We start from the raw sequence: 19,127 nt of genomic DNA, 5'->3' as shown, positions 1-19,127 counted from the left end.
AAGAAACGTTACTGTGTTTCTGCATTTTGGGGGTGAACGGGATCAAACCCAAAAGGAAGGCTGTGTGGGGCTGGGGTGGCATGGAGACATTTGAAGATAAATAGTAGAAGTGGCAGGAAGTGCAGCCTGCCGAGGATATGGGGAGCAAGACAGTTTTAAAACCATAGCAGCAGACGTGACGTGTAATTATGTCTGAGACCATACCAACACTCTAGGCTAGTTAGCCTGGCTGAGTGGGTTTGCGAGGCACCCTGTAGAACTTCTGCGGGGCAAATTGGTAGTTCTTAGGCAGATGCTGAGTTTAAATAACTGGATCCACTAATAGGTGGTTGTTAACAGGGTGCCAATTAACCTCCAGCGGCTAACTGAGAGTGGGCAATGCCATTTAGTATATTCTGTTTTTGAGCCACATTCCTGTTTGCGATGTGATCAGAGTTGTTATCTGTTCCTAAATATTGATTGTGAAGTTAGACTGTTTGTTCTGTTTCACAACCGACCACAGGAATGTGGCAGAAAGCTTTCAAACAGGGGGGATTAAAAAGTGGGGGTAGTGGTACAATGGTGACTTAACATTCATGTGTTTTTTTAAAAAGCTGAGTAGAGGCTGCTGTTTTAGTTGTCAACACGTTCTTTTAGACCTTGTTTAAAAGTAAAGAGCGGAATTTCTAACTACAGTGTAATCATTGTTGCTCTGCCCTCTTGGGCAGCCGGTTTCCAGTAGCATAGTGAGTGCTGGGAATCACTCGAAGAGGTGGTGGTTCCCTGTAGTGGAGGGGACCTCGGCAGCAATTATAGGTGCTGTCGCTGGAGGGAGAGGACGCCACCTTTTCTGGCTCGGACTGGATGCTAATCCTGCCTGTACAAGCCATCAGCACATTCTGTACTCTCTATCTCTCTCTCTCTCTCTGCCCACCCCCTCTCTATCTCTGCCCCCCTCTCTCTCTCTCTCTGCCCACCCCCTCTCTCTCTCTGCCTCTCTCACTCTCTGCCCCCCTCTCTCTCTCTCTGCCCCTCTCTCTCTATCTGCCCCTCTCTCTCCGCCCATCCCCCCTCTCTGCCCACCCCCTCTCTCTCTCTGCCCACCCCCTCTCTCTCTCTGCCCCCCTCTCTCTGCCCCCTCTCTCTCTCTGCCCCCCCTCTCTCTCTCTCTGCCCACCCCCTCTCTCTCTGCCCACCCCCTCTCTCTGCCCACCCCCTCTCTCTCTCTGCCCACCCCCTCTCTCTCTCTCTGCCCACACCCCCTCTCTCTCGGCCCCCTCTCTCTCTCTGCCCCCCTCTCCCTCTCTGCCCACCCCCTCTCTCTGCCCACCCTCTCTCTCTCTGCCCCCTCTCTGCCCACCCCCTCTCTCTCTCCCTCTGCCCACCCCCTCTCTCTCTCTGCCCACCCCCCTCTCTCTCTCTGCCCACCCCCTCTCTCTCTCTGCCCCCCCTCTCTCTCTCTGCCCCCCTCTCTCTCTCTCTCTCTGCCCCCCTCTCTCTCTCTGCCCCCTCCCTCTCTCTGCCCCCCTCTCTCTCTCTGCCCCCTCTCTCTCTCTGCCCCCCCTCTCTCTCTCTCTGCCCCCCTCTCTCTGCCCCCCCTCTCTCTCTCTCTGCCCCCCCTCTCTCTCTGCCCCCCTCTCTCTCTGCCCCCCCTCTCTCTCTGCCCCCCTCTCTCTCTCTCTGCCCACCCCTCTCTCTCTCTGCCCCCCTCTCTCTCTCTGCCCACCCCCCTCTCTCTCTCTGTCCACCCCCCCTCTCTCTCTCTGCCCCCTCTCTCTCTGCCCCCTCTCTCTCTACCCCCCTCTCTTTCTCTGCCCACCCCCTCTCTATCTCTGCCCACCCCCCCTCTCTCTCTGCCCACGCCCTCTCTCTGCCCACCCCCCCTCTCTCTCTGCCCACCCCCTCTCTCTCTCTGCCCACCCTCTCTCTCTCTCTCTGCCAACCCTCTCTCTCTCTTCCCCCCTCTCTCTCTGCCCCCCCTTCTCTCTCTGCCCCCTCTCTCTCTCTCTGCCCCCTCTCTCTCTCTCTCTCTGCCCGCCCCCTCTCTCTCTCTGCCCACCCCTCTCTCTCTCTCTGCCCACCCCCTCTCTCTCTCTGCCCCCCTCTCTCTCTCTGCCCACCCCCTCTCTCTCTCTTTGCCCACCCTCTCTCTCTCTCTTTGCCCACCCTCTCTCTCTCTCTCTCTGCCCCCCCTCTCTCTCTCTCTGCCCCTCCCCTCTCTCTCTCTGCCCGCCCCCCCTCTCTCTCTCTGCTCCCCTCTCTCTCTCTGCTCCCCTCTCTCTGCCCCCTCTCTCTATCTGCCCACCCCCCTCTCTCTCTGCCCCCTCTCTCTATCTCTCTGCCCACCCCCCTCTCTCTATCTGCCCCTCTCTCTCTCTCTCTCTCTCTCTCTGCCCCCCCTCTCTCTCTCTGCCCCCTTCTCTCTCTCTCTGCCCCCCCTCTCTCTGCCCCCTCTCTCTATCTGCCCACCCCTTCTCTCTCTCTCTGCCCCCCCTCTCTCTCTCTGCCCTCCCCCTCCCCCGCCCCCTCTCTCTCTCTGCCCCCTCCTCTCTCCTCTGCCCCCCCCTCTCTCTCTCTGCCCACCCCTCTCTCTCTCTGCCCCCTCTCTCTCTGTGCCCCCCTCTCTCTCTCGCCCCCCCTCTCTCTCTCTCTGCCCCCCTCCTCCTCTCTCTCTCTCTGCCCCCCCTCTCTCTCTGCCCCCTCTCTCTATCTGCCCCCCCTTCTCTCTCTCTCTGCCCCCCTCTCTCTCTCTCTGCCCTCGTCTCTCTCTCTGCCCACCCCTTCTCTCTCTCTCCCCCCTCTCTCTCTCTCTTGCCCTCTCTCTCTCCCTGCCCCCCTCTCTCTCTGCCTCCTCTCTCTCTCTGCCCCCCCCTCTCTCTCTTCCCTCCCTCTCTCTCCCCCTCTCTCTCTGCCCCCCTCTCTCTCTCTGCTCCCCTCTCTCTCTCTGCCCCCCCCTCTCTCTCTCTGCCCCCCCTCCTCTCTCTCTCTGCCCCCTCTCTCTCTCTCTGCCCCTCCTCTCTCTCTCTCTCTCTGCCCACCCCCTCTCTCTGTCCCCCTCTCTCTCTCTGCCCACCCCCTCTCTCTCTCTGCCCCCCCTCTCTCTCTCTGCCCCCCCCCTGCCCCTCTCTCTCTGTCTCTCTCTGTCTCTCTCTGACTCTCTCTCTGCCCCTCTCTCTGTCTCTGCCCCTCTTCCACTCTCTCTCTGCCCCCTCTCTCTGTCTCTCTCTCTGTCCCCCCTCTCTCTGTCTCTGCCCCTCTTTCTCTCTCTCTCTTCCCCACACACACACATACACTCTCACACTCCTTGCCCAGTGTGCAAGCTCTGATTCTCAGGCACCTAAACTGTGAAATGTAACTTTTAAAACAACGGTGATCTGTTTTGCTCTGCGGTGGGAGAATATACCACTCTACATTAGCACAGATGGCTGCCACAGCGCTGGGTGATATTGCAGAGTCCCTTTTGAAAGGGGGGGGGGGGGGGGGGGTGTACAGCATAAAGAGGGTGTTTCCCAGTTTCTGTGCTGTGATAATCTGCCGCTGGATTTACATTGGGGAGCTGCTTCTTAACGCTGCTTGCTGCATAAATCAGGCCGTTTGATTCGGCCAAAACAACTTTAAAACTGTGCACATATAATCTCTTAACATATGTGGTCCTTTTAAAATCATAAACAGCTTTTCCTCCCACCCTGGTAACCTGCCAAACATTGGGGAAGGTCTGTTCAGACCATTTACGTAATTTAGTGACTGCCAGCAAATATAATTGGCTTTTCATAATTGTTTCAACGACTGAATATCCCCCTTGCAGCTTCCGAAATCTACTTGGGGTCACAGTCCCGTAATACCTGATGTTCTGTAAATGTATAACCTCCTACTTTGTTAATTGGAACTGGAGTGAAATACTTTCTCATGGGTGCAGTCCCACTGGGTTCTATCTTGGGGCACGGCATATAATTCCTGTGGCATTTTAATGACACTTTAACCTGTTAATAGCTAGCGCAGGAATTTGACATGAATAGTTTGAAGATCATGTGCTCAGTGGGAATTGTCCTCGCGGATTTTAAAAAATAAATAAACCCTTCCCCCTCCGTGATGTTATCCCCCTCCGCTAGCTGCGATTGTGGACATTGCTCTCGCCCCTGTTGGCATCAGTTAAGCCGACTGGTGGGACACGTGCGTCCGTTGCCTGGGTACCTTCGTCGTTGGCACCCCCTCCTTCCCTCTTGTACATTCACGATTTGCCAGAAAGCGAATTGTTGTCTTGTGGCTTTGTTATTTCATGCAGCAGCAGTTTGGGACATGGAGACTCCTATCGGGTTAAAGCGTCGACCAACCCGAAGTTGCTGGTTTGTCCTGCTGGCGAGTTGCTGGAGACGAGAACAGGATGTGGCCACGATACATAAATCCCAACATTGAGCACACAAGTGAATTTTCAGTGAACCGTGTTCATTCTTTGCATTAGATCAGTATCTCGCAAAGTAGAGAGAACAAGCTCGACAAAGGCCAGCTAGGAGCAGCAAACCCAAATGATTTATTTCCCCCTGTTGCCCAGAAACCCTTGAGATCTTTGCTGCAGCCGTGACTGAGATGAGCTAACAAATGATGGAGGTTCCTGGGACCCTCTGGTGCCATGGCTCATTGCTACTCTAGCTAACAGCTTTGTTAAGGCCTCGGGGAAGTCCGAGGACTGTTAAGTCATAGAATTTACAGTTCAGACGGATGGCACTCGTCCCCTCGAGTCTGCACCGGCCCTTGGAAAGAGCATCCTACGCCTGCACCCGATCCCCAGTAACACCACCTAAACTTTGGAAACCAAGGGGCAATTTATCATGGCCGATCCACCTCACCTGCACATCTTTGGACTATGGGAGGAAACCGGAGCGCCCGGAGGAAACCCACGCAGACACCGGGGCGGTGGGGGGAGGAGAACGTGCAAACTCCACACAGTCAGTCACCCGAGACCGGAATTGAACTCGGCTCCCTGACGCTGTGAGGCAGTAGTGCTAACCACTGTGCCACCCTGGAACAAATAATACTGGCATCTGTTATTTGATGTGTTCGCTTACTTGTAAGCAGTGACCCACATTCCATGATATTTCAGCTGTGCAAGAACTGATGCGTAGAATTCTTAAGAATTTACAAATTTACTATTTTTTGACAGTGGTCGCCCACTGTGAGAGTTTTGGGTGGTGTGTGCTGATTTGAGGAGAAAAGCAAATGACAGGTAACTTTGCTCCCCGGCGCAGAAGTTTAGGAATTGTCTGAGGGGGAATGAGGCGGGGGACGACAACGTAATAATGGCAACTAAAGAAGTTGCAAAGCCCGTTTCACCACCCTGCTAACTGCAGGCATATGTGTCAAAGTGATCACGAGGAGGAAGTGCACGGGGGGAGGGGTCGGAGGGAGGAGGAGGGGAAAAAAAAACACAACAGAAAACCGAGGCTAAGAAAGGAAATCTTGCCAAGTTCAGAGAGACGTGGGCGGTATAATCTGGGTTTTGATGTTTGCGATGTTGTCAGTTCAAAAATATTCAGCCTTTCGCAACAAGGTGCTATCAGCTCTTTTTAAAATCGCTGGGCAGTCTTTGGGTGACTGTGAGGGTTTGAAAGATCACTCTGTGTAAAGGCTGTGTCACAGAAGCTGAAGTAACTTTCCCGCCTGAGTTTATGGTGCAATCTTCTGATTACCAACCGCAGTTTATCCGAGTAACTTGTTCTTCCTGCTTCTCTCCTTCCCCCCCCCCCCTGCGCACCTTGTAGAATGGACTGATCCAGACTACCTTGCTGCTATGATAATGAGCTGAATGATGTAAGAACTCGGTACGCCAGGCTGCTGGTTGGAGGGACCAGCGCTTTGCATGTTCAACAAGGTGTGTGCGCTCTCGCTGCACAGAAGTCCTCCAGGGTGCCCGTGGCAGAGGTACCCTTGATTCTCCTTTCACTCCTGGAGTTTGGGAATGTTTGCCTGGGACCTCAACAAAGAGAAGGAGAAAAAGAAAAAGCTGGATTAGAGTGGCTGAGTTGGGGGCGTGTGCTTGTGGCCACGAGAGGTTTTCGAAGTCAGGACACACGAGTAAAAGAGGGAAAAATGCTGGAGGGGATTCCTTATTCGCAGGCGGAATTATAGCCTAAGTGCTCATCGCTCAGTACTTTTGAGCTGCTGGAGTTCACCATATGAAAGATCCAGTGGCCAGATTGAAGGTTCCCGGCTTTCAGACTGAAGGGGATTGCCTTTTCTTTCCTCCTCAACTTTTAAAGTTTCGTTTTGTGTTTGAAACCTTCTCGGTTTAGCTCGCTCGCTCAGATGGAGATACAGAGGCGATCCATGACACCACCCCTGTCACCTGCGGCGTATGTCAATTCAACGCAATACTCCAGTGTGCTGGAGGGAAGGTTCAAGCAGTTGCAAGGTAAGACTCCACTACCCCGCCTTCTGCCCTGACACTGGACACCGGCGGCAAGAGCTTGCACAAGTGCTGTCAGTGTGTTCTGCACAACACAGAGCTGAAAGACCAAAGTAGCATTGCTGCAAGCAGTGCCCCGAGTGAGACTTAATGCGAGTTTACCCGTGGCTTCAGCCTGGCAGTTCAGACTCTCTCACTTTTCCGTCTGCTCCAAGACTTCCATGTGGTGTCTTGATGTGAGCTGCGGGCAAATAGCATTGTGGTTTCTCAGCATGCTAGAAACTTGTATCCTGTCTCAGGAGATTGCCCAGTAATGTGGCCCCCCCCTCTCTACCCCTCTTGGGGTCTCACTCAGCACCACTTTTACAGGGAGGCAGACTGAGAGTAAACATGTGGAGCTGGCTCACCCTTGTTTGCATAACTGTAGCCATTTTTTAAAAACATTTTGCTGGAACTGCCAGTTCCCCGATATGGAGCAACTCGGCCTGATCATTCGCCTGCCTCGGCAAATTGGGCACGTTTAATTGTTTGCGTCGCTGCCTGCTTTAAATCAGCTCACCTGGAGCTGGCACACCCCCCCCCCCCCCCCCCCCCCCTCCCCCCCCCCCCCCCCCCCCCCCCCCCCCGCCCCCCGCAAGTACACGCTGCTTTAACCTGGCTCCCGTACCTGGGGAGTGGAATCCTGGTGCATATTGTTTGGTGACCCTGGAATGCTGATGGCTTTCGGAGCTTGATCCTAGTTATGTTATGAGGCACAGTTGATGGACAGAAGCCGATGCCTTTGCTGCACCCACACTAAGCAGCATGGTAGCACAGGGTTAGCACTATGGCTTCACAGCGCCAGGGACCCGGGTTCGATTCTGGCTTGGGTCACTCTCTGTGCGGATTCTGCACGTTCTCCCCGTGTCTGCGTGGGTTTCCTCCGGGTGCTCCCGTTTCCTCCCACAACTCCCGAAAGACGTGCTTGTTGGGTGAATTGGACCTTCTAAATTCTCCCTCCGTGTACCCGAACAGGCGCCGGAATGTGGCGACGAGGGGATTTTCACAGTAACTTCATTGCAGTGTTAATGTAAGCCTACTTGTGACTATAAAGATTATTATTATTAGTAATGCCAGTTTCTGATGTATCAATATCCCACAGTGAACCGCAGCCATAAGTAAACTTACTGGATGTGTCTTGGTGACTGAGGGGGCAAACTTTAACTTGTTTCATTACCTCCGATAGTATGGTCTGTTTCTCAGACTTAAAAAAATAGTCTTGAAGGTTCCCAAACTAAAATTTGAAGTTTGAAAATTAGATTATTTATTGGTGAATTTTTACTTTGATGGTAAAGCCTCCTATTACTGACGGCATCTTCAGGTTTTTGCTGGGATTATTTATTATTTTTTAAAAAAATTTAGAATATCCAATTCATTTTTTCCAATTAAGGGGCAATTTAGCGTGGCCAATCCACCTAACCTGCACATCTTTGGGTTGTGGGGGTGAAACCCACGCAGACACAGGGAGAATGTGCAAACTCCTTACAGACAGTGACCCAGGGCCGGGATTTGAACCCGGGTCCTCAGCGCCGTAGGCAGCAATGCTAATCACTGTGCCACCGTGCCACCCTTTGCTGGGATTATAACCTGCGATTTATTCTTTCCCTCCGTCCCAGTCTACGATTTGTGGTTAGTTAATGTTCCCAGGAAGGCATGTACAACACGTCACTCAGCACTGGCACTGTGTATTCCTACAACAGCAGCTTGCATTAATATAACACCCATAATGCAGTAAAACATGCCAGGTGCTTCACAGAAGCATGGCCAAACAGACTTTGAAACTGCTTTGCTTGAGATACTGAGGCTAATCGCCAAATGTTTGGTAAAGGAGCTGAGTTTTAAGGGACATCTTAAAGCAGGGGTGGCAGGGTGACACTGGTGCCTCACAGCGCCAGGGATCCAGGTTTGATTCCGGCCTTGGGTGACTGTCTGGGTGTGCACGGTCTCCCCATGTCTGTGCTGGTTTCCTCCGGGTACTCCGGTTTCCTCCCACCAGTCCAAAGATGTGCAGGTTCGGTGGTTTGGCCATGTTAAATTGCCCCATAGTATCTAAAGGTTAGGTGGGGATAGGGTGGGGGAGTGGACTCTTTTGCAGGGTTGGTGCAGACTCGATGGGCTGAATGGCCTCCCTCTTCACTGTAGGGATTCTAGGAGAGAGGAGTAAGGAGTTGAAGAGGTTCAGGGAGGGAATTCCAAAACCTAAGGCCGAGGCAGTTGAAGGCACTGCTATCAATGGACAGCAATTTAAAATGGGGGGTGCGCAAGCGGCCAGAATTGGAAAGGACACAGAGGGTCAGAGATCTGTAGAGATAGAGAAGGTCATCTACCTAGGGAAGGGCGAGATGATGGAGGAATTTGAAAAAAAAGTGATGAGAATCTAAAAAGCAAGTGACTGCCAGAACGGGGGAGCCATTGAAGGCTCGCAAACTGGGGTGAGTTAAATGTGCAGCACAGTTTTGAGCGACTTCAAAGTTTAAAAGGGCAGAAGATGGGAAACTGACCAGGAGCCAATCAAATGTAAAGGTAGAGTTTCACTGGCAGCTAAGGCAAGGGAAGCGATATTACGGAGGTGGAAGCTGGCAGTCTTAGAAGTATGGTCTGAAACCTGCCGTGGTGGGGGGGGGGGGGGGGGGGGGGGGGGGTCACATATGAAACCGAGATTGTAATCAGTCTGGACGACTTCCATAGAAAGAGAGAGATGCAATTGTGTCTGGGGTTTTGGCGGCAGGGACCAAAGACGATGGTTTTGGTATACACAACATTTATTTGGAAGGATATTTCAGCTCAGCCAGTGAGTGCTAGGTGTCGGACAAGCAATGTGACAAATCGTTGGAGCGATTGAGAGAGGTGGTGGTGAGGTTGAGTTGCATCTATTTGGTGTACACATGGAATCTAATGTGAGGAGGACAATGTAGAATTTCGGCAGGGCATAGACGTGTTGGTCGAATGAGCGGACTGGTGGCAAGATGAAACTCCACGCAGGGAAATGTGAAATGATTCACTTTGGAACAACAATATAAAATGAAGAGTACAATTTGAATGGGAATCCAGGAACAGAGGGACCTGGGTGGTTTATGTCTAAATCAATGAAGGTGGCAGGAGAGGTTGAGAGCGTGCATACTAAAACATACAGGGCTGGATTCTCCGATCGCCGACACCGGAATTGGTGATCGGCCGGAGAATCCATGTTTATGCTGTAATCGGGGGCGGCGCCGTTTTTCCGATGCTCCGCCCCCTCAAAAACGGCGCACTACTCTTACGCCGCACGCCGTCGGGACGGCCGTGGGACGTCAGCTGAGGCCCTCCCCCGATGGACCGAGTTCCCGACGGCGTGGGTCTCGTGTCCTCTCACTTTGCAGGATCCTGGCGTGGCGGCTGTGGACTGTGTCCAGTGCCGCCACAGGTCTGGGGGCGGGCTTTGGCTGCTAGGGGGCTGGTAGGAGGTGGTCTGTGGTTGGCGTGGGGGTTACAGGGGGGGCACGATCTTGCAGGCCAGGTCCGTGCACAGCCATCGCCATGTTGTACGGCGCGGCCACGGACCCCTCCATTCTACGTCCGTGGGGCTTTATGTGGCACGGCTGCAAGCCCTCCACCGAACGGAGGATCGGTGTGGGGGTGCCACCGACCTTTTGGTCGTAAGGCCAGACGAATCCTGTGGACATAGCTGCAGAATCGGAGAATCCAGTCCCAGGTACCCTGGGCTTTATTAATGGGAGCAAAAATATATAGAAGAGCAAGGAGGCTGTGTTGAACTTATGTAAGATACTAGTTTGGCTTCAACTGGAGTATTGTGCCCAGTTCTGGGCAACTTTCTTTAGGAAGAATGTGCAGGCATTAGAGTCAGTGCAGAAAATATTCAAGAGAATAGTTTCCATGGATGAGGAACTTCAGTAATGAAAACAGATTGGATAAAGATATTCAAAGTCATGAGGGACAAAGTAGATAGGGAGAAACGTTTCCCGCTTGTGAAAGGATTGAGAACAGGAATGCACAGATTTGAAGTGATTAGTAAAAGACTAATAAAATATTTTTTGGTATGGCCAATCCACCTAACCTGCACATCTTTGGACTGTGGGAGGAAACCGGAGCACCCGGAGGAAACCCACGCAGACACGGGGAGAATGTGCACACTCCGCACAGACAGTGAAGGCTGGAATTGAACCCGGCGTGTGAGGCAGCAGTGCTAACCCGCTGTAAAAGAGCGAAAGTGATGGGAGGAGAAGCTTTTTCACGTAGCGGGTGCTCATGGTCCAGAATGCAATTTCTAAGAGTGCGGTGGAGGCTAGTTCAGCCGGAGAATTCAGAACGGAATTTAAGACGGTTGTCTGGAAAGGACGAATGTGCAGGGTTATGGGGAGAAGGCGGGATAGTGGAACTAGGTGAATAGCTCATTGGGAGAGTTGGTGCGGACACGATGGGCCGAATGGCCCCTTCGGCACTGTAACCATTCTGCGATTCTGTGATGTAATGCATGCTGAGCGCGTGGCGTAACGTTGAAAATATAGAGAAATTCAGACATTAAAAAAAACCTTGTCAGACATTGGGGAGCCTCAATGCTGCGTTTGGTCACCCGCAACCCGATTTTATTCACTCCCTGTAGCGGTAACGTAGAGAGGCCAAGTGCACCAGAATTACTGGCATCGTTCTGGTGGTTCAACGGTAGTCCTGAATTTTGGACCTGTGAAGGATTTTCTGAATGGGTATGCCTTGGGTTAATACTCTGGATATGTAAATTACTCAGCCACACACTTTTCTCTGGGCCATCACCACAAAAAATGGTAAATGGCTGCCCGTGACGGCCCCACTGTTTTGAGCTTCTCATTTTGATCCTCGCTCCCTGCACAAGTCAAGCATGCGGTTTCCATACCGCTGGCCAGTACCAATTGTTTTCTCCCCATTAGCAGGGGACGTCAGTGTGCGGCCAGAGTGAGAGTTGCAAACTTAATTTTGCATTGGGGGAAACATGACGTGAAATGACAGAAGTTCCCAACTGCTTTCTTTTGTAAGACATCAGATGTTGTTTTTGCAAAAAGTATGCTTTATTCAAGAATAATCTAAAAGAACTTTACTTTTTTTGTAAATTTAAAGTGCCCAATTTTTTTTTTCCCCAATGAAGGGGCAATTTACCGTGGTCAATCCACCTAGCCTTCCGTGCCCGGTGGGCACCGCAGGGGTTGGGGTGCTTATTGACCCCTTTAATTGCACTCATATTTGATGTTTTTAAGTTTCCGTTGATCTTTGTTACGTGGGGCTGTGCTCCTAACAGGAACGGCCCTTTTTTGCTTTGTCCCTCAGTTTGTTTCCTTTCTTCTTGTTTTGTTGGCGGACCTCAAAACAGTGGCCAATCCACCTAACCTGCACATCTTTTGGGTTGTGGGGGTGAGACCCACGCAGGCATGGGGAGAACGTGCAAACTCCACATGGACAGTGACCCAGAGCTGGGATCGAACCCAGGTCCTCGGCGTCGCGAGGCAGCAGTGCTAACCACTGCGCGACCCTGCCGCCCCTAAAAAGAACTTTGCGCAATGCATTTCAAATGATCATAACTAAAAGTGTTATAAACAGGCAACGTTTTCCACCGATCACATTGCACTTTGAAGTGCCTCAAAACAGTTGTATTAACTATAATCATTAAAGAACCAGCTTATATTCCAAGGGGGTCTACACCGTTCCCAGCCCCTGGGTGTAATATGGCTGAAAGCCTTTACGCACTGGTCTTTCCCCATTAGACCTTTGCGGTCGCTGCCTCAAGCTTGGGTGCGTCCCTCAGCGCGTAGTCTTGGGACCTTGGAATGTGCCAGTCTGCAACACTCGGTCAGGGACAGCCCTTTCCACTAGAAGACGAGCAGGTTTTGGGCGGATCAAAGAGCATCTTTCGCTGGGTTGATGATCCTCCAGCTGCAGTTGATGTTTGTCTCGGTGTGTGAGTGCGTGTGTGCCTGGGAACAGCCCACAAGAGCACAGAGTCCAGACTTGCCAGCTTCGACTGTCTAATCTTTTAACGAGCGTTCAGTCTGTGAATGCACTTGGCTCAGTGGAGGCTGATGTCACATGTGGGTCTAATTCCGGTTGGATTTTCATGTTAGGCAAGGGAGTCGGGGGTTCGGGGAGCAGACAGAAAGGTAAAGACCACAATTTGATCAGCCATGATCTTATCGAATGGTGGAGCAGGCTCGAGGGGGTCAAATAATCTCTTGCCCCGCTCCGAAATCCTGTCTCCCAGTGGCAGCGATAGTGTCCTCCTGTGCAACATTCCCCCGACAATAGTGTTGAATGGTCATGCATCTTAATGCTCTTCGTGACTTAAATGACCAGTCACGATTCGACTTTGTAACCTGCTGTGAGGTGTTTATGAGAGACATGCGTACAATGGGCAGCACAGTAGCACCGTGGTTAGCACAGTCGCTTCACAGCTCCAGGGTCCCAGGTTCGATTCCCGGTTTGGGTCACTGTCTGTGTGAAGTCTGCACGTTCTCGCCCCCTGTCTGCGTGGGTTTCCTCCGGGTGCTCCGGTTTCCTCCCAGAGATGTAAAGGTTAGGCGGATTGGCCGTGCTAAATTGCCCTTAGTGTCCAAAAAAGGTTGGATGGGATTATGGGGAGGATGGAGGTGTGGGCTTAGGTAGGTTGCTCTTTCCAAGGGCTGGTGCAGACTCGATGGTCTGAATGGCCTCCTTCTGCGCTGTAAATTCCATGAAATCTTTCAATCATTAGAAAAATTAAATAGTAAGGAAAATGTTACTCAGTTCACCCCCTATCCTGGTTCCTATTCTCTTGCCCCCTTGAGCTGCCTATCCAGCAACGTTCATACATAAAGGACCACAATTTGCTGGATGCCTCCTCAAATTAAGTAGCTTCTGTGTTGCTGTAAATGTTTTTTAGCTGCAGATAAGGCCTGTGGTGCTTCAGGGTACTGATGTGTTTTTATGAGGTTTCTGGATGGCACATGAGACACAGAATCAATAAATACAGCTCTGTACACACACACACACACACTGACTGTCAGCTCACATGCTGTGCAAGATCAAAAGATAAGCGGCTTAACCCTTTCATTACCTACTCAAATGGGTTTAATGAAAGATTCTCCTTTGATTGCTCCTACATTGTGGTGCATATAATATGTACCATAACATCCGATTGCAGCTCACAATATTTATAGAGTTACTCAGATAATTCTATGTTTGTTGTTTTCATTGATAAAATGCAAGGCTTTGAAATTTCCCTGCTGCGAGGGTTAATATACGGGTGCATTAAGTATTTGAATATGAACAAAACACAATTTCAAGGCCCAAATATGCTGCTACCGTGTAAACTGCTCCTCTCGTGAGAAGCAATTAGGGATATCAGTGTCTCATACCTTGGAATTGGGTTAGCAATGAGAAGTAGATCTTTCATTGGCGCTAAGCTTGCCGAAAGTGCTGTCTCACAGCACCAGGGACCCAAGATGGATTCCGGCCTGGGGTTGACTGTGTGGCGTTTGCACATTCTCCCCCTGTCTGCGTGAGTTTCCTCCAGGTGCTCTGGTTTGCTCCCGTAGTCCAAAGATGTGTAGCTTAGTTGTATTGATGGGCGGCACGGTGGCGCAATGGTTAGCACTGCTGCCTCATGGCGCCGCGCCGAGGACCTGGGTTCGATCCCGGACCCGGGTTTGATCCCGGACCCGGGTCACTGGCCATGTGGAGTTTGCACATTGTCCCCGTGTCTACGTGGGTTTCACCCCTACAACCCAAAGCTGTGCAGGGTAGGTGGATTGGCCGCGCTAAATTGCCCCTTAATTGGGAAAATTAATGTTGCCCTCTTATGTATTTTCTTTAATTTTGTTTTCATGTACTTAATGATTTGTTGAGCTGTTCGCAGAAAAATACTTTTCACTGTACCTCGGTACATGTGACAATAAACAAATCCAAATCCCAAAAAATGAATTGGGTACTTAAAAATGTATTTTATTTTTAAAAAAAGGCATGGGCGGAATTCTCCGCAAGGCCCAACGCCGTCGTGAAACCTGGAGAGGTTCACGACAGCGTCGGAAGCCTCTCCCGGCCCCCTATTCGCCCCTACCCGAGGGGATAGGTGGGCCGTACCGGGAAACTCGGCGGCCGGGCCTTGTCCCTGGCTTCAAGGCCCGGCGCGCCAAGAGTGACACCGCGGCGGCGCCTAATGACGACAGCCGCGCATGCGCGGGTTGGACAGCTCAAACCCGCGCATGCGTGGTTGCCGTCTTTCCCCTCAGCCGCCCAGCAAGATGTGGCGGTTTGATCTTGCAGGGCGGCGGAGGGGAAAGAGTGCGTCCCCTTGAGACGCCGGTCCGACGATCGGTGGGCACCGATCGCGGTCCAGTCCCCTCCTGAGCACGGTCGTGGTGCTCGATCCCCGATCCGCCCCCCCCAGGCCCCACACTTACCTGGCGCACCATGTTCACAACGGCAGCGACCAGGTGTGGTTGCCACCGTCGTGAACAGGTCGGGAAAGGCAGGCTGCTCGGCCCATCTGGGGACACGCCATTTTGGCGGGGGGGGGGGGAGGAGGAGGAGAGAGAATGAATGGCGGGGGGAGAGGGGAGAGAGAATAGCGGGAGGTGCGGGAGCAGACCTCCCGCTATTCTCCCACCCATCGTGGTTGCGGAGAATCGCGGCCCATATTTTGTATTTGCCTTCATCAGCCGAGGCATTGGTTACAGGAGTTGGGAAGTCAAGTTGCAGCAATATAAAACCTTGATTAGGCCGCGTTTGGAGTATTGCATGCAGCAATCCTGGGACTCACTTAGTGTTAGGGGCTTGGACGGGGCAGAGTTTGTAAGGAGCATCCAAGGATAAGAGTGGTCCTAGGGTGAATGTGCTAATTTGGGGGAAGGCTAATTATTTTTTGTTTTTGTTTATAAATTTAGATTACCCAATTATTTTTTCCAATTAAGGGGCAATTTAACGTGGCCAATCCACCTACTCTGCACATTTTTGGGTTGTGGGGGTGAAACCCACGCAGACACGGGGAGAATGTGCAAACTCCACACGGACAGTGACCCAGAGCCGGGATCGAACCTGGGACCTCAGCGCCGTGAGGCGGTTGTGCTAACCACTAGGCCACCGTGCTGCCCTCGGGGAAGGCTAATTATAACAATATTAGGCGGGAACTGAACCTAGATTGGGGGCGGATGTTTGAGGGCAAATCACATCTGACATGTGGGAGGCTTTCAAATGTCAGTTGAAAGGAATTCAGGACCGGCATGTTCCTGTGCGGAAGAAGGATAAATACTGCAAATTACGGGAACCTTGGATAACGAGAGATATTGTAGGCCTCATCAAAAAGGAAAAGGAGGCATTTTTCAGGGCTAGAAGGCTGGGAACAGACGGAGCTTGTGTGGGATATAAGGAAAGTAGGAAGGAACTTAAGCAAGGAGTCAGGAGGGCTAAAAGGGGTCACGAAAAGTCATTGGCAAATAGGGTTAAGGAAAATCCCAAGGCTTTTTACACGTACATAAAAAGCAAGAGGGTAGCCAGGGAAAGGGCAGGCCCGCTGAAGGACAGGCAAGGGAATCTATGTATGGAGCCAGAGGAAATGGGCGAGGCACTAAATGAATACTTTGCATCAGTATTCACCAAAGAGAAGGAACTGGTGGATGTTAAGTCTGGAGAAGGGTGTGTAGATAGCCTGGGTCACATTGAGATCCAAAAAGACGTGGTGTGGGGCGTCTTGAAAAATAGTAAGGTAGATAAGTCCGCAGGGCCTGATGGGATCTACCCCAGAATACTGAAGGAGGCTAGAGAGGAAATTGTTGAGGCCTTGACAAAAATCTTTGGATCCTTACTGTCTTCAGGTGATGTCCCGGAGCACTGGAGAATAGCCAATGTTGTTCCTTTGTTTAAGAAGGGTAGCAAGGATAATCCAGGGAACTACAGGCCAGTGAGCCTTACGACAGTGGTAGGGAAATTACTGGAGAGAATTCTTCAAGACAGAAGCAAATGGATGTATTAGTGAGTGGCAGCACAGTTTTGCGAAGGGGAGGTCGTGTCTCACTAACTTGATAGAGTTTTTCAAAGAGGTCACAAAGATGATTGATGCAGGTAGGGCAGTGGATGTTGTCTATATGGACTTCAGTAAGGCCTTTAGCAAGGTCCCTCATGGCAGATTGGTACAAAAGGTGAAGTCACATGGGATCAGCGGTGAGCTGGCAAAATCGATACAGAACTGGCTAGGTAATAGAAGGCAGAGAGTAGCAATGGAAGGGTGCTTTTCTGATTGGAGGGCTGTGACTAGTAGTGTTCCGCAGGGATCAGTGCTGGGACCTTTGCTGTTCGTAGTATATATAAATAATTTGGAGGAAAATGTAACTGGTCTGATTAGTAAGTTTGCAGACGACACAAAGGTTGATGGAATTGCGGATAGCGATGAGGACTGTCAGAGGATACAGCAGGATTTAGATTGTTTGGAGACTTGGGCGGGGAGATGGCAGATGGAGTTTAATCCAGACAAATGTGAGTTAATGCATTTTGGAAGGTCTAATGCAGGTAGGGAATATACAGTGAATGGTAGAACCCTCAAGAGTATTGACAGTCAGAGAAATCTAGGTGTACATGTCCACAGGTCACTGAAAGGGGCAACACAGGTGGAGAAGGTCGTCAAGAAGGCATACGGCATGCTTGCCTTCATTGGCCGGGGCATTGAGTATAAGAATTGGCAAGTCATGTTGCAGCTGTATAGAACCTTAGTTAGGCCACACTTGGAGTATAGTGTTCAATTCTGGTCGCCACACTACCAGAAGGATGTGGAGGCTTTAGAGAGGGTGCAGAAGAGATTTACCAGGATGTTGCCTGGTATGGAGGGCATTAGCTATGAGGAGCGGTTGAATAAACTCGGTTTGTTCTCACTGGAACGACGGAGGTTGAGGGGCGACCTGATTGATGTCTACAAAATTATGAGGGGCATAGGCAGAGTGGATAGTCAGAGGCTTTACCCCAGGGTAGAGGGGTCAGTTACTAGGGGGCATCGGTTTAAGGTGCGAGGGGCAAGGTTTAGAGGAGATGTACGAGGCAAGTTTTTTTTACACAGAGGGTAGTGGGTGCCTGGAACTCGCTGCCGGAGGAGGTGGTGGAAGCAGGGATGATAGTGACGTTTAAGGGGCATCTTGACAAATACATGAATAGGATGGGAATCGAGGGATACGGACCCAGGACGTGTAGAAGATTTTAGTTTAGACGGGCAGCATGGTCGGCGCAGGCTTGGAGGGCCGAAGGGCCTGTTCCTGTGCTGGACTTTTCTTTGTTCTCTGGTCACCACATTATCAGAAGGGCTTGGAAGCTTTGGAGAGAGTGCAAAGAAGGTTCACCAGGATGTTGCCTGGTCTCCAGGGTGTTGGCTATGAGGAGAGGTTGAATAAACTAGGATTGTTTTCACTGGAAAGACGGAGGCTGAGGGGAGACCTGATGGAGGTCTACAAAATCATGAGAGGCATAGACATGGTGGACAGTCAGAGGCTTTTTCCAAGGGTGGAAGTGTTGATAACAAGGGGGCACAGGTTCAAGGTGGAAGGGGGAAAGTTCAAGGGGGATGTGCGGGGCAGGTTTTTCACGCAGAGAGTGGTGAGTGCCTGGAACGCGTTGCCAGAGGATGTGGTGGAAGCAGGCACATTAGCAACATTTAAGAGGCATCTGGATGGGTCCATGAATAGGGAGGAAATAGAGGGATACGGACAGAGTAAGGGCAGAAGGTTTCTTTAAAAGTTGGGGGGGTCATGATCGGCAGAGACCTGGAGGTCCGAAGGGCCTGTTCCTGTGCTGTACTTTGCTTTGTTCTTTGGTGCATTTGGCTCTCTACTGACTTTACTCCCTGAGCTAATGGGGAAGTGTAAGCTTCATTTTAACGTGGGAGATTATGAATCTGCTGGATGTCATTTTATTATTTCCACCCTGCTGTACCCCGGGGGCATCCTGACAGACTGCTCACTTTAGATAACAAAGTAAATGTGAAAGAAAACGCATTTTTAGATCGCTTTGGGGGGTTACCAGGATGAAACTGTTTTCCGTCCTGTTTCTCAGGACCTCTGTCATTGTAATCTACATGGATCTAACTGAAGCCAGTTTATTCTTCTCCCTGGTAGAAGCTGTATCGCACAGCCATGCTTTCTGTACACATAAAACAGGGTGCTCGTAGTCACTGCAATCCTACCAGTTAGCCAACAGGGATTTATTTCACTCTGAAGACCGACTTTCCTGCTTCTTGCCCCTCGAGGCGGTCATACCTTTCATTCCTTTAGGGAGGGAAATGTGTTCTCCTGACCTGGTCTGGCCTACATGTGGATCCAGACCTACAGCAATGTGGTTGACTCTCAACTGCTCCCTCAAGGGCAATTAGGGATGGGCAATAAATGCTGGCACACTCAGTGACATGCACGTCCCATGAAAGATTTTTAAAAACTAGTCGACCGCCAATACCCCTGTGCCACCCCTCCACATCTCTATGCTTTATTGGCTATAAAACATGTCCTGAGATTATGTAAGGTGTGCTATGTAAACACACGCACTATTTTTCTATTTATACTTGGAAGAGTGAATTGAAAGATTTAATCTCCATGGCTATGAGTGATGATCTGCCTCTCTCTCTCGTTGTGTCTTGCTGTTTCTCTCTCGCCGTCTCTCTCTCTCTCTCTCTCTCTCTCTCTCTCTCTCTCTCTCTCTCTCTGTCTCTCCCTTTCTCTGGCTGTACCTCTCTCTCTCCTGC

The 19,127-nt window shown here is 51.1% G+C and overlaps 1 protein-coding gene across 6 annotated transcripts in view; it reads left to right on the top strand.

Annotated features, from left to right (window-relative positions):
- Positions 1-19,127, top strand: part of LOC119959007 (spectrin beta chain, non-erythrocytic 1-like) — a 295,476-nt gene that overhangs the window by 131,127 nt on the left and 145,222 nt on the right. Inside the window, exon 4 of one of the 6 annotated variants that reach the window (XM_038787555.1) lies at positions 6,308-6,385. The exons of 4 other annotated variants lie outside the window; for them this stretch is intronic. In XM_038787555.1, the coding sequence (XP_038643483.1) occupies positions 6,308-6,385 (78 nt within the window). Of the gene's footprint in view, positions 1-5,503; positions 6,386-19,127 lie in introns of those variants that run through there. One more of the 6 variants, XM_038787553.1, reaches the window with a different exon arrangement.

The sequence above is a fragment of the Scyliorhinus canicula genome, chromosome 31 (assembly GCF_902713615.1).
Source record: "Scyliorhinus canicula chromosome 31, sScyCan1.1, whole genome shotgun sequence".
NCBI classification, from domain to species: domain Eukaryota; kingdom Metazoa; phylum Chordata; class Chondrichthyes; order Carcharhiniformes; family Scyliorhinidae; genus Scyliorhinus; species Scyliorhinus canicula.
The sequence above is the reverse complement of the archived record's forward strand: the minus strand, read 5'-3'. Positions and strand labels throughout refer to the sequence as shown.